Below are 13,508 nucleotides of genomic sequence, written 5' to 3'. Positions count from 1 at the left end.
GAGATATCCATCGGTCGTCTTAATCGACTCGTATTACCAATTAAAATTTAATTATCCCCGAAATTAAGTCGTTACGATATCGAAGGCGCGCGAGCGCGATCCGTCTATAATTCTGACGTTACTGTCGGCGATGATAGCGAAGGGATGATGGCTGGTTCTTGCGTGCTTCGCAACTCGTATCTCGTCGGGAAATCGACTTCTCCGCAAAATTTCGAAGTCTCGCAAAATTGGTCGTCGAACGAACCGCGGCGGGCGCGCCGTCGAGTGACGAGGTACCGCCGCGTATTTCGTAGTCGTCTTCTCGAAAGCATCTCCCGTGGAAAGGGAAACGATGGCTCGTCGACGGAAGAAGAAGAAAAGAGAAGGGAGAAAAAAGAAGGATATGGAGGGAGAACGAGGGGAGAAGGTGGGGATCCTCTCCTCCATTCCGCTTAACGCGGCCGTAACTTATCGCTCGTAGACGCACGGTATTTCTCTCCGGCTCTTTGAAAGCATTTTCTCATTAAAAAATTAAGGTTCGAGGGGTCGAGGAGGGAGGCGGCGGTCGGGGAACTGAGCGGGAGGATGTCGGGGGTGGATGGAGGTCTCGCGGGTTCGCGCGCGGAGCGGCAGCCGCCAGTGAAGAGGGCGGTTTGCGGCGGGGGACGGTCGGTGGTGGGTCGGTAAGTGCTCTGCGGCTCCCAGATGCGCCCAATATTATGTTTAATGATATTAACTTCTTACTTAATGGTCCGCGGTTCGATTCGAGGTGCGAAGAGACGCCCTCGGACCGCGCGGCCTACCCCGACCCATAAAAAGAACTATACCCGGGAGAATAATTTGCAAGACGAGGAAAGGAACGTCGGGATTCGGAGGAGGGGTAACGAAGAGGTGCGGCAGGAGGATCTAATCGTCCGGAAAACACCAATTTTCGACTACTTCGCGTGGCTCTTGGAAAATAAATTCGTAAATACACCCTCGATCTACACCCTTGGAAATAATTTCTTTCGGCGACCCGTTACCGCCCTCCCTTCTGTCGTCGCTGTCTCCGAGGACTCGCCTCCGTCTCGAGGTTCGGGGACGAAAGAAAATTTCGTTTGAAAATGTGCGCGCGGAGTGTTAAAGAGCGTATGGCCGGTTAATGTCAGTCACGGCATCCGGCCGCGAATCTTAACGATTCTCTCCCTACATACCGCGCGGCTCGATCCACGAGGGTCGAACAATATAGAACCAAGATTAAAAGATTCGCGGTACCGAGGCGTAAAGACCGGCTGGTGTAGCTTAACGAGCCTGGCGCTCGTAAAGACGAAAAAAACATTCGAGGAAACTGAAAAAAAGAAAATAAAAGAGGGACACTTGGCACGGAAGTTTCGCGAGGCAGGAGTAACATCATCGCCCGCGTTAGTGACGCGATCGTTTCGCCATAGATTCGACAAGACGATTCGCTTTTGAATCGACGACGTAATACGAGAAACTCTCGACTCATCGGTCACGGCGTCCAAACGAAACGTGGAAAGAGGATACGCGCGGTTCGTTCTCCGTTACTACCTGCCACTCGGGCTCTGATGGAAATAAAAGGTCGGAGGGAAGCCGGTTTTACGCGAGAGCGTGCGATCCCTCGAGGCGATGTGCGACAGCTCCGCATAGAAAAAAAAGAAGCGAATCGATTAACAGCGATAATCGGATGGAACGCGCGGCCGACAGAGAGACCGGCACTTATCTTCCTACGCGGTCGACTCCAACCAAGACTAGAATAATTATTTAATTAATGGCCAGCGCACAGGCCGAGAGTCCACCTCCGCTTTGGCCGATTCGTCGTCATCCGCCGGAATCGATACTAAAACTTTTCCCTGTCTGTTTTGTTGTTTGCAGGCTCCGCGAGGAAAGAGGAGACGCCGAGAGAGCACTCGCGTTGGACCAAAAACCCAGGGATCTGAGCTCGCACAATGGTAAGATAAATACGCGCACGCTCGTTTACCGTAATTATAGTAATCGGCCGATAATACGGCGAATAACGCCGAGTCGTATTATGGGCCGAGCACCATTACGCGGACGATGAATCCTCCTTCTCCTGGCGACCGGCGATCCTCGTGATTCGAGGCCGTCGTTCCTTCGCCGTTCCGTCCAGTGGAGGAGGATGCTTTTGTACTTTCCTCTTCGATAAACAGCTTCGAATCGAACGTTTCTCTCGTGGAACGAAACGTTCGCGCGATTTTCACTTTGACTATGACGCGTACGAGATTCTTCTAATGGCAGAGAGCCTCGAAACGGAACATCCCTCGGCAACGGGGGTACTGGCCATCGCTCGAGGCCAGGACACGAGTTAACCGAGCGTGTCCGGATCGCGGAGGACCAGTCCCTTTTTCGATTTCTTTATTTCTCATCGCTGGCCCGGTCGAGCGTTTAGGCGGCCTGGAGAGATTAAGTCCGATATCGGGTTACGGGGCACCTCTCGGCTCCGCCTTTCTTCTGATTCTCCGTAATATTTTAATCCGTTCGATCGGACCTTTTATCCTGATGGCGAGTGTGCGCGGCCCTAGGCCCGGCCAGCGACAAACTGGACGTTTCGAGTTCGAATCCGATCGTGTTCAACCCGCGGACCCCACGGAATCTGCGGGCCTCGTTTCTTCGGGGATTTCGACGCGGACGTCGATCGTGCTTAATCGAGCGCGGCCTACCGCTGGCCGCGATCCTCGCCTCGAATCGAGACTTATTCGCTCGTCGACGAACCACACGGTTGTTCCACGATGCAGCCACGGTCGAACCACGAGCTGGCCCCGAGCGATGCGTCATTCAGCTTGGCGTCGCTGGCCAAACAGTATCTATCCACGTCAGGATTAAAATGCCGGGATATCAAATACAAGGGGAGCGGGTCAACCGTGGAAATTGGACGGTCTGTTTCTTCTCGTATAAGCGGAGGCAAATAATATCCATCAATCATTGTCGATCGAAGCATTCTATTCTTCGAAGAATCGTATAAGCGCCTACGAGATCGTTATCCAACGCGTAGACAGACGATAGATTCACGGAACGATCGTGTTAACAGGTTCCTCGAATGGTCACAGTCCCGTGCTGAACCTGTCGAAGACGGCGGGAAGCGGAAGCGTGGGCGAGCACTCCGGAAGCGAGGCAGAGGCGTCGCACCGTTCGCAAGACGACGAGGAGGAGGACGACAATCTGTCCGAGGACCTGGACGACGACAACGAGAAGGATGAAGGTGAGAGAGCGTGGCGTGGTCGAATTCGTCTCGTGGAAAATGCCGCGCGACCAACCGATCTCCTAAGCGTCGATCGATACGTCGACCAAGCCGATCGGTCGATCAATTAAAGCCAGGTAGAGCGTGACGGTGAATTTGACGTGTGCCGAAAGTCGAAACGATGTTGCCCGTTCCGCGCGGCACGCATACGTAAAATAATTATATCGAATGGACCGGACAGACCGCGTTTAAAGATGAGTTCCCTGGGACGACTGGTAGGTCAGACCCTCTCATCGATCATCTCGGGCCCGCCGCGGAACGACGTTCTCTGGGATTCGTCTTTCATCCGGCGTTCCGAACGAACCGAGGTCTCTCCTCAGCGGTTGTCAAAACTTGTCAGCCGTGCACGATGAAATTTTCACCGAGAGGCGTTTGGAATTTTACGCGCTGCACGTGTCTCGACTGCCACCTTTTTCCCTCCGTCTGTTTCCTTTGCCCTTTCTGCTTGTCATGCGTTCACGTCGAATCAGATTGCACTAGAGAGATGCATCTCGCGCAATTTTTCTTTTAGACGATAGTTGTATTTCTTGCAAGTCATTTACGAGCGTGATCAATGGCGAATAATTAAGCCTTCTGGATTGAATTATTATCTTCGTTCTATGGTTTGAAAACTCACCGGATCTCGATATTACGGGAAAGAAATTTGAAAAAGTTTTAAGAAAAAATTGTACGGTTCCTTTACGATTCGAAGCTCTCCGAAAAACTGATATAAACGAGATTCACACTGGAACAGCATGAAAGAAGCACCACTGGTGGAGGGGCCCGTTGGTCGTTAGACTCGCATCTTCGGTATTTAGTTTCATTTTAATAATGAAAGATGGGTCCAGATAAAAATCTCGGTCCGTAGCTCGCGGTGCTATCTCGACTGTCCCGGCGCTTCGATGCACCGAAGCGTCATAATCGCGATGATTTCTAATCGATTTGCCGATTGTCTGCACGCCACGCGTTAATTGGATATTCCAATTAGAGCCCGCGAGTCTTCACCTCGGTTGACACAAACGGCAAAGAACGTCTTTCTTCCTTCCAATCTCTCGTCGTACCGCCAATAAAAATACTACTGAGAAAAACTGGTAATAAAAAAGGGAATCGTGGAATCTTCCGCCCCCACCCACTCCGACAGGATATACATATGTCAAATTCCAAAAGAATATAAAACTAGCGGGACGCGATTAAAAGCGAGGCCAAGGACCCGGACCCAGAGACGAGAAACAGTAAATGTTCGGTTAGGCGGGTGGATTAGAGGGGAAAGGCTACAGGGTTGAATTAGCGGGCCCCTAAATTTCAGGAAAGACACGAGTTAGACGTATAAATTCTGGTGGTCGTGTACCGGAGGGGGCAGAAATCCGTGTCTCGCAGCGTGTCGTATACATCGGCTACATCCTACCTATGGTGCTCGCGGTGATCGAAGTAGAACCCCATCGAACGTCCGTGGGAGTGTACACGCCCGTGGAATGCAGTTCTGATTTAATGAGACGCGCCGCTATCTCGCTCTCGTTCCTGGAATCCGATCTACCGCGATTCGTTCGTTTCTTGCCCGACTTCCTGGAGATTTCGTCCGATTCCTTTTAACCCCTTCTTCCCGGCGAGATTCTCGCTAAGCGAGAAGAGCTCGCGAGTGCCGCGAGTCTCGCGAAATTTCTCGTCCTCCTCGCGTCGCGTCGGGCAATTCGATGGGGAAGACGTTGGCCCTTGGCCTTCGACGCAGATAATTGTAATGGGTTTCGAGAGAAGGAGACCGGAGCGCGGCGATGGAGCGACCATCGAGAAGAAATCGAGAGGAAAAAGGGTGAAGGAAGAAAGAAGGAGGGGGTGGAGGAGTGCGACGAAGGAGTGGAAGGTTTGTGCTATCAAAAGGTGCCGGCGGATCGGCACCGAAGGCAGCCGCGCGAGCATTAAATCGGCCAATGGCAATAAGTAACCGAATGCCGTGGCGTTGTAGGTGCGCGCTGATAATTAAAAGACGATACAATAAAGCACGTATCATTGGCCATAAAGCAGCCGGGGCTAAAGCCCACGGTGTGGGCCGTTGGAGCGCGCGGACCGGTCACTTAAGCTCGGAAGAACCCACGCAGACGTCTTGTCTCGCCACTCTCCGGACCTCTTCGGCAATAACCATAAGGCATCCTTTATTCCGGCGATCCCCGAGCCCCGGATCCTTCCACGGTGTCCAGAGCCACGGTTCCTTTCGTTCCAACGACGAAAACCATGCTTCCAGGCTAATCGTCGATAGAGAGAGAATAACGAGGCTACTCCCGCCTCTTAGCCGGAGAACGACGAGTCGCGATCTCGAGTAGAAAGCAGAAAAAGAGTAGCAGAAAGAAAGAAGTGCGTTCGAGCAGGAACTTTATTCCAGGGACCGCGCGTCCTTCGTGGAATCTCGAGAGTTTTCCATCGAAATTCCCTTACCCGCGGCGCGATACCGGAGGATAAATCGCGCGGCTGGAAACGAACGACAATTCGGTGTGTTCGTCCTGGTTCCCCCACGGTGCCGTACACATCGGATCGGCTAATCGGTCGGCCAAGTGCCGTTTTAATTCGCGAATTTAATTCGTCCGCGATGACGTTAAATCAGAGACGTGGCGAAGGGTAACAAGTAGTCGTCGCGGGATTACGGCTTTGGAACACGCACGCGTTGTAAGTCTCCTCGAGAGAGCGGCCGGCGCGAGACCTCCCTCGAACGTTGTTCCACGATCCTTCGGCGAAATTTATCGGCGACGCGTCTCGTATACGCGCGCTCACGCCGAACAAAAAGTCGCGAAGAGACGGGCTAATAGGCGAGTTCTCGTTGCCGCTCGTTCGCGTGTCCGATTATTATATGCGCATTTCCTCTACACTGATCGCGTTTTCTACGTTCTTCGCAGCGGATCGGCTCGTAAACGATCGAGGGCGATTTAAGTGCTTTGAAAGCGCGATGCAAGTGCTTGGTAAGAAAATCCTATGCGAATCGGCACAATGTTGATCGAATCGAAGAATCTTACACGTATGTGGGTAATTTTTTCAGATCTGTCGGACGTGCCGGAGAACCTGCCGCTTCCCGCGCCGGGATCCGAGAGTCCTCAGGCTCTGAATTATTCCCAGATCGCCTCCGCGGCGGTGGCCGTTTCACAGGGAGGCCAGGATCCCTCGGTCTCGAGTACGGAGACCCTGCTCAGGAATATCCAGGGCCTGCTCAAGGTCGCGGCCGACAACGCGAGGCAGCAGGAGAGGCAAATCAACTACGAGAAAGGTCAGTGGCATGGCTTTCTTAACGCGTCTCTAGCCGAGGCCGCAATTTCATTATCTGCCAGCTCTCGCGAAGCCGCATTAAGAGACATTAGTCTCTTCACCGACCCTTCCAGCCCATTTTCCTTTCTTCCTTCCTCCCCTCCTTTCTTCCCTTCTTTGCCCATCGCTCACTCCTTCTACTTCTGTTGACTCCTCTACTTCTGTAATTTGTTCGGCGTTCGACTGTCACGGCACAGTATCGGCCGTGACATCCGGCGCTGAAACTCCACGAGATGGATCCGAACACCAGCTTCGCGGTGTCGACGACTAATTTCAGGGTAATAACGCGTTACTCTCGCCAGCCATTAAGGTTTAAGGATCCACGGAAAGAGTAGCAATTTAGGCGCCGTTCGAGTGCTGTAATTTCGCCTAGCTCTGTCTCGAGTATGTCGTTACCGTTTGGTTCTCGTACCATTTCCGATGGAACGTGCTATTTTAAGGTAATCCGAATACCTGCTTATCGCAATTTTTATTGAAAACCTCGCCGAGAATTTAGTCGCCGTTTAGCGTTTGTATATCTCGTGGAAAAAATCTCCAATCTTCGCAGAGACGATCTATCTCGAACGCGAAATAAGGCTGACTCGCAAAAATCAGTCCGCGTAAAGAAACGTTTACTCGTTGAGATATCGTCGTTGTATCCGTGGCGGATAAGCGACGCGTGTCTTAAGTAGATAACGGCCGAACCGAGGTAACGCGATTAACAAGGCCCTGCGAACCGTGGACTCGCGTCGTGTACCTCGCCTTCGTTCTCATTAAGCGCGTGATAGATCGACTCGTGTTATTATTATTAGCGTCCGACATGCAGCGTCTTGAGACCTGGAAACATCCGAGGAAGAGGTGTAAAGAGAAGAGAGAGATCACACGATCGGATGAAGACGACGAAGTGTTTAAGTCACTCGTCGACGACGACCGTTTCTGTGAAGATCGTCCGGCACTTTGTTAAAGATCGATCGATCGATCGATCGGACTTTCTTCTCCAGGCGGCATAATCGCGTGCCTAAGAGGATTCGTGTTTCGACGTCCCGGCGGCGATGCTCGCCATTTGCTAATCGCAATCAAAGACGCGTAATCGTTGTACGATCGCCATAGAATAAGAAGGAAAGTGGAACATCCTGTCGAACGAGTTCTTTGTACGCGAGTATTCTATATACTACGAGTACGTAGCGTAAGAAAATTCTAATAGAAATACACGGTGGTGTCGAACGCGTAGTATAATCCTTTCTTGGCCCAGTTCTCGAGGACCACGTGTTCGCTCGCATTCTCGACTCTGCGTCGACCTCTTCCTCGCCGAAGCAAGGACACGCGACTCTTAATATATTCCAGCCGAAACGTAAAGCCGGCCTTTAATTGCCCATTAACGGCGGTATAAAGTGTCGTTTCCACGGTCGTCGAGTAACGCGTGTTCACAGCGCTTAACGACGTCGAAGCCGGACGCGGCGAGTCCCGGACCGCGCTCTCGTACCCTACGTTTTTCCTCGCAGCGAAGAAGAAAAGTGGCATTCTTTCGGGTACGGTAGGTTCCCTGAGCGCGGTATCTCTCAGCGGCGATCGCCACGAGGAGACCGTCCTTTGTTTCGCGACCGGTCCAGCGGCCGATTAAGCCGGGAGTTTAACGCGAGAGGACGTTCCGCGTCTCGAAGCCGACGCGTGTCCAGCGACGAGTTCATCTTCCATGCCGCGCGACGTCCAAGTCGGCTTAGCGCGGATTCCTCGTGTCCACGAATGTTCGCCGAGAGACGAGCAGCAAACGAAGGGGCGAACGTAGAGGAGCTTTCGTTCCGCGAGTCGATCAAGTCGATAAAGAATCGAGGAGAGAAAGAAGAAGATCGCTGGATAAAAGGACCGACTCGAGACGCGGATACGCGTCAAGAGAATGAAGACGAGATCGTAGGAGGAAGAGAGGAGGGCATGAATTGAGAGCAGATCGACGAAAATGCGTAGCCTGGAGGACGAGGGCCAAGAAGAGGGTGTAAGAGGGCCGATTTAATACTCGAACGAGCCAGCAGCTCGTTTTACACCAGATGGTTTTACATACGGCCGCTATCGTGTTACCGAGCTTCTCCGTATGGCTGCATTGGCCGCTTCGACCGGGTCCCCTAATACGCGCGGACGCGCAAACACGAGCGAAATCCTCGGAGCGGCGCAGTGATCGACGCTCTCCTTTGGAGAACCGGACTCGATCTTGCGTTTCTTTGGAGAACGAGCACGGAACGACCAGGGAAACCGAGCGGATTTTCGAGAAGGAACGCGGGGTGGTATCCTAAACTTCGTTAAGTCCACCACGAACGCACGAGTAGGTTCCCTCGATGAAAAAGGAAAGATTAATGTAAAAGTGGCTGAAAGATAGAAAGAGAGAACTCACGGTCTCGTTCGGTCGGTAAGTTACACGATGCACGGGAGAACAATATGAGCTCGCCGGATGCTGGCGAGCAACGTAGGTGCTCGCTATCTTCGATGCTCACCGAGATAAGGGTACGAGGGGAAGCCACGGCGGGAGCGCAAAGATTGTGCGCGCCTCTTCTTCGTGTCCACCGCACGGGTCCGCACACACAAAGGTATACGTGGACGTGCACGTGGATAAAGAAAGGAGAGAGAGTCCGTGGCGGGCCGGTTGCTTAAGGCCCGCCGAGAGAGCGGAATAGAAAGAGGGGATTGAGTTGTAGCCGCGAGTGGAGGATCTTATGTAGATTCCTTGTAGATCGTGCACCCGATTCGATCGCGATCGGCTACCCGGTACCGGGTTAATTAAAATTGTACGGGCCGGACGTCTTTCTTTCTCGCTGCCTCTCCTTTCTGCCTCGCGTTCGCGGCCTTTCCATCCTCTCTCCCCTGTTCTCTCCTCCTTTGTGTCTCTCCCCGTGCCACCGTCTTCTCTGCTCACTGCCTCCCTGTTCTCCAGTGTCGCGTCGCCTCCCCTCGCCCCCGACCGCCTTTTCATCTTCCTTTTTCCTTGGCCGTTTCGTTCGAACCAGCACGCTGGCTGCACCGGCCGGCGGCGCATCCTACCTACCGTAAGCTCCTTCGATTTTTGGCCGCCGCCTGGGAGGCTGCTTACGTGAAATCCTATTACCGCGAGCCACGCCGCGCGACAGCGCAACGACTCTCTCTGTCTATCGTCTTCTTATTTTGCTTTTGCTTCTTTTCCCTCTCATGACCTCTGTGCACGAGCCTGGTGCAAGCAGACCAGGATGCAAAGAATCTGTGTACCGAGCTACATTCTTGTAATAAAGGATGTGTTTTAATGCTGCTTCTGGCGTTACGTTGACGTTACGAATAATAATACGTACGTTACGATAGATCGTACAATTAGAAGTGGTCAGGTTAGTTCGCTGCTACCCTAAATTCGAATACGCTGGTCGAGATCGAGATCGACAATTTGTACTATATCTTCCAGCGTGGTCGCGGTCTAAACACAGATGTAATGCCGCAGGAGGGTGAACTGGACCCGAGCACGGGATACCCGAAAAACGTGTAGGACTGCGAGCTATCGAGTCCGGTACCACTGGTCCCGTTCCTTTACCTACTATAAATAGGGAAAGAGAGAAGGGGACGCGAACAGGGAACAGCAAAACGAAGAAGAGCTGGAAGGAATTACGATTCCGTTGGTTTCCTTAGCTCTTGTTCTATCGTCCCGTTTCCCGTTCGATTCGTTGCTCCCATTCGCGAGAGCCGAATCGGCGCAGTCCCGAGCATCATTAAACGTCCGCAACCACTTGCAGGCTACCTTAAAGATCGTTTCAGGGTCGAAGGTCGCGGGACTGCGAGCGCGCGAACAACCGGCCGCGTCGATTATTATGCTTATTAAGGTGGAAAGTAATAAATTACAGCTGGCTAATAGCGGGTATCGTGAGAAGCGACGGGAGATGGGGGGAGGAAACGGTCGAAGAAGCTTCTCGATCCCCGTGTACCGTTCAGATCGATTCGTCGAGGAACTTCTTCGGCCACTGAAAATAAAACCGATCGGCCGTTGTCTGTTGGTCGGTGTCTGGACCGCGCGACCAGTCGCCGGGGGAGGACGTTTCCAAGGCAATAAAGCTGTTCCATTCTTAATTAAATCCGAGACCACGCGAACGAGCTAATTAAAGCAAACATCCGACGCGATAAAGTTCGAACGTTGGCCCGAGGTCTCGAACGACATCCTGGAATAGGGAGAATCAACGAATCGTAAAAAGAGCTAGTTGACAAGTTTAACCACTCTTGTTTCACGTAGGTTTCCGATACGCTTTTCCTGCTAGTATCGGTGTCTAATTTGAAGCCTGGCAGGCGAACGAGATGGGAAAAGGCAGAAAACCGTTGCTGGTATCGATCTGCGGCGATGCCTACACGGCCACGGAAATATCCGTGCTCTTGGGGGCAGAAAAGCGAGGGGTGGGCAGCCGATTGCTTCGCGAACGACGTATACACAGAAACGAGTGGGAAAAAAACGAGCGTGCCATCGATACACGTGTGCGTACATAGTTTGCGCGATAATGGCCGCTCCGCCAGCCGATAGAGAGATAGCGTTGCTTTGGCTCGCGCGCGCGACCCAAGGGGGCGGAGGGTCGTTCGCTGCCAGGGCTAAACGTAAATCAATCAGACTGCGTTCAAACGAGAAGCAACTGGTCGAAGGTCTCGAATGTTTGCAACGAAAGGTACGACTGCACGTTGCTTGCGTGTGCCATGCTGATTTATCGCGAAATCAATGTGACTGTGAAGGAAAATGTACAAGGTAAATTGAATGCATATTTCGCGTCGTATAGAAACAAACGACTAAAAGTACTGTAGTTGCCATAAAAAATGGTTGGATAAACTTCAGGATATGCATATCGTAATAATTTTTCTTCGCTCGCCTCTGAGAAACAAAGGCGAAATAGCGTACATGCCTCTTCGTCGTGGAAGTACCAAATCGCAGCAGCGGTCTCGATAATGTGTCCCGGTATCGAACTCGAGGAATTTTCATAACGAGCAGCAGCAGCAGCAACAGCAGCAAGCCGGCTGGAAGAAAAAGGGCGCCTTTAATGGGACACGTTGGCGCCCGGGTCAGGGTGGCCCCGTTGTTACTCGTTAATTCGAGCCGCGACCGAGAGAGCACGCACACCAGCGATCCGGTGGCCAGGTCCGGCTATTCTCGCGCGAATCCGTGGAAAGCGCAAACGAGCGTGATCCCGAGGTATGCGCTCCGTGCCGAGGAACCGACGAAGAGCTCCACCCTTTTGTCCTTCTCCCTCCACCGTGGTTCCCTACCAAACCGGGCAGAAAAGTAGGAATAAAAACGCGAAACAATACGATGTCGCAGCAGCGTGGTCGTTGTCGGTTCCCACCTCGAGCTCCGGAGGTTCGCCTGGTCTGGAGAACGCGGCCGATTGTCAATTAGAGAAACCACAAGGGCTCGGTTTTAGCATAAGCCACCGGCCAAAAGGGGCTAGGATAAGGTGGGCTATAGACGCACGCATCGTGAGCGCGTTTCTTTCCTCGACTTTCTTCTCCTTTCGGGGGCAAGGCATCGGTGCATCGATAAAAAGAGACAATAAGATACGGAGAATCGGAAGAAAAAAGGATGCTGGTGAACGGTGCGAGCGAAACAAGGGGGAAAGAATTTAAGAGAGAGGGTCCGCTGGTGTTAAGGAAGCTAATAAATTATCCTTAACGCGGCGACAACTGGTTGATTATATATTTAACAATAAAAGGAGTCACGAACTTGAGATAGAGTCCAGCTCGCTGGCCTCGTAGAATACGTCGAACGTTGATTCGGACTGATTCGATATTTGGTATCGATCTGGAGAACCTTCACAGATTACAAAATCTAGAACTTTCTAAAGAACATACGCTATACCGATTGTAATGGACGACGTTGTTCAAACGCAAACGAACGAGGATGAATCGACAGAGAGATATCCGAAGGCGTATGTATCATTTCCTAGAAAAAGCCTCGACAAGAGTAGGAGGAAAACTACGGTACGCGACGATAAACCGTGGTGCGCACGTCGCTTAAATCTTGGATTTAACGATCCCTGGGCATCGATCCTGCCGCTCGATCGTCACCGATCGTTGTCGCTTTGGAATTAAGCGACAAAACGGACATTGGCGACTAACGATCCCGCGCGCGATTTCCCGGCTGGAGAGGAGGTGAGACACTCGCATCCAGCACGATTATAAAAGCGGAAATTTACGAGCCTCTCGAAGCCCACGGGAGGAGATCTCGCGGATTCTTTTCCGTCCCTATCTCTTCTCACAGACTCTGTCCGGGACTTTGTTGCGTCGCAGATTTTATCGTCGCCGCCGTTTTAAGTGTCTCCCGTGAGACTTTGTTGCCGAGGTCTTTCCTCTCGCGACCTTCGGCCGATTACCGATCGCCGGCTCGATCGTTCGTCCGTCTTCTTTACGCGTACCTGCAGTACCGGATTGTACGCTTCACTCGATGTTAAACACGATATTTTTACGGTTAGAGGAAGACCCAAGCGGTAATTTTGAATTAGAAGATGTTTGAAAATGAAACCTTATAAATAACTGTTAATTTGACGGTTGATGATTGGAATTGAAAGTCGAATTCAATTTTGATCGGATTTCTCATCGAACGCGTCAGAGCGAGGCGAACGAAGCGACAGAAACAAAGGAGAGAAACGGCCTCACTCGAAAGAAAGGTGGAAAGAAACTTGACCTACCGCAGTTTTAACTACCGTTCAATTATACAGTTTGCTTTCGGTTGGGTCGTCGCACGGGTCGAATAAAGCGTGTAATTTACCGGCAATAAAAGAGCAGTGGTAACGGCCACGCGAGAGAGTTGGTCGCGACGCGCATGAACGAAAGAGGGAGAAATCGCGTCGTTAACGACGCCGTTTACTGCCGCGAGCAACGAATATTTTGTTGCGTCTCTCTGGTCCGCCAACGTGGAATCGACGACGGCACGCGGCTTCGTGGCTCTCTCGCGGAGCCTTCTCTCCTTTTCCCTCTCCTCGCGACTCCCCTTGACTCATGACCGGGCCCATCCGCGACAAAGAGGAAAAGGAGGAACGAACGAGTCGGTACGCGA

General features: G+C 52.1%; 1 protein-coding gene across 4 annotated transcripts in view; it reads left to right on the top strand.

Annotated features, from left to right (window-relative positions):
- The window catches only part of dac (dachshund family transcription factor), a 144,232-nt gene that overhangs the window by 88,087 nt on the left and 42,637 nt on the right, over positions 1–13,508 (top strand). For all 4 annotated transcript variants that reach the window (XM_033347926.2, XM_033347927.2, XM_033347923.2 and 1 more), the window contains 3 exons: positions 1,852–1,928; positions 3,026–3,196; positions 6,237–6,461. In XM_033347926.2, the coding sequence (XP_033203817.1) occupies positions 1,852–1,928; positions 3,026–3,196; positions 6,237–6,461 (473 nt within the window). The remainder of the gene's footprint in view (positions 1–1,851; positions 1,929–3,025; positions 3,197–6,236; positions 6,462–13,508) is intronic.

Source organism: Bombus vancouverensis, chromosome 8, assembly GCF_051014615.1.
Source record: "Bombus vancouverensis nearcticus chromosome 8, iyBomVanc1_principal, whole genome shotgun sequence".
Taxonomy (NCBI): Eukaryota; Metazoa; Arthropoda; class Insecta; order Hymenoptera; family Apidae; genus Bombus; species Bombus vancouverensis.
Note: the sequence above shows the minus strand (reverse complement) of the source record. Positions and strands in the feature narration are given on the sequence as shown.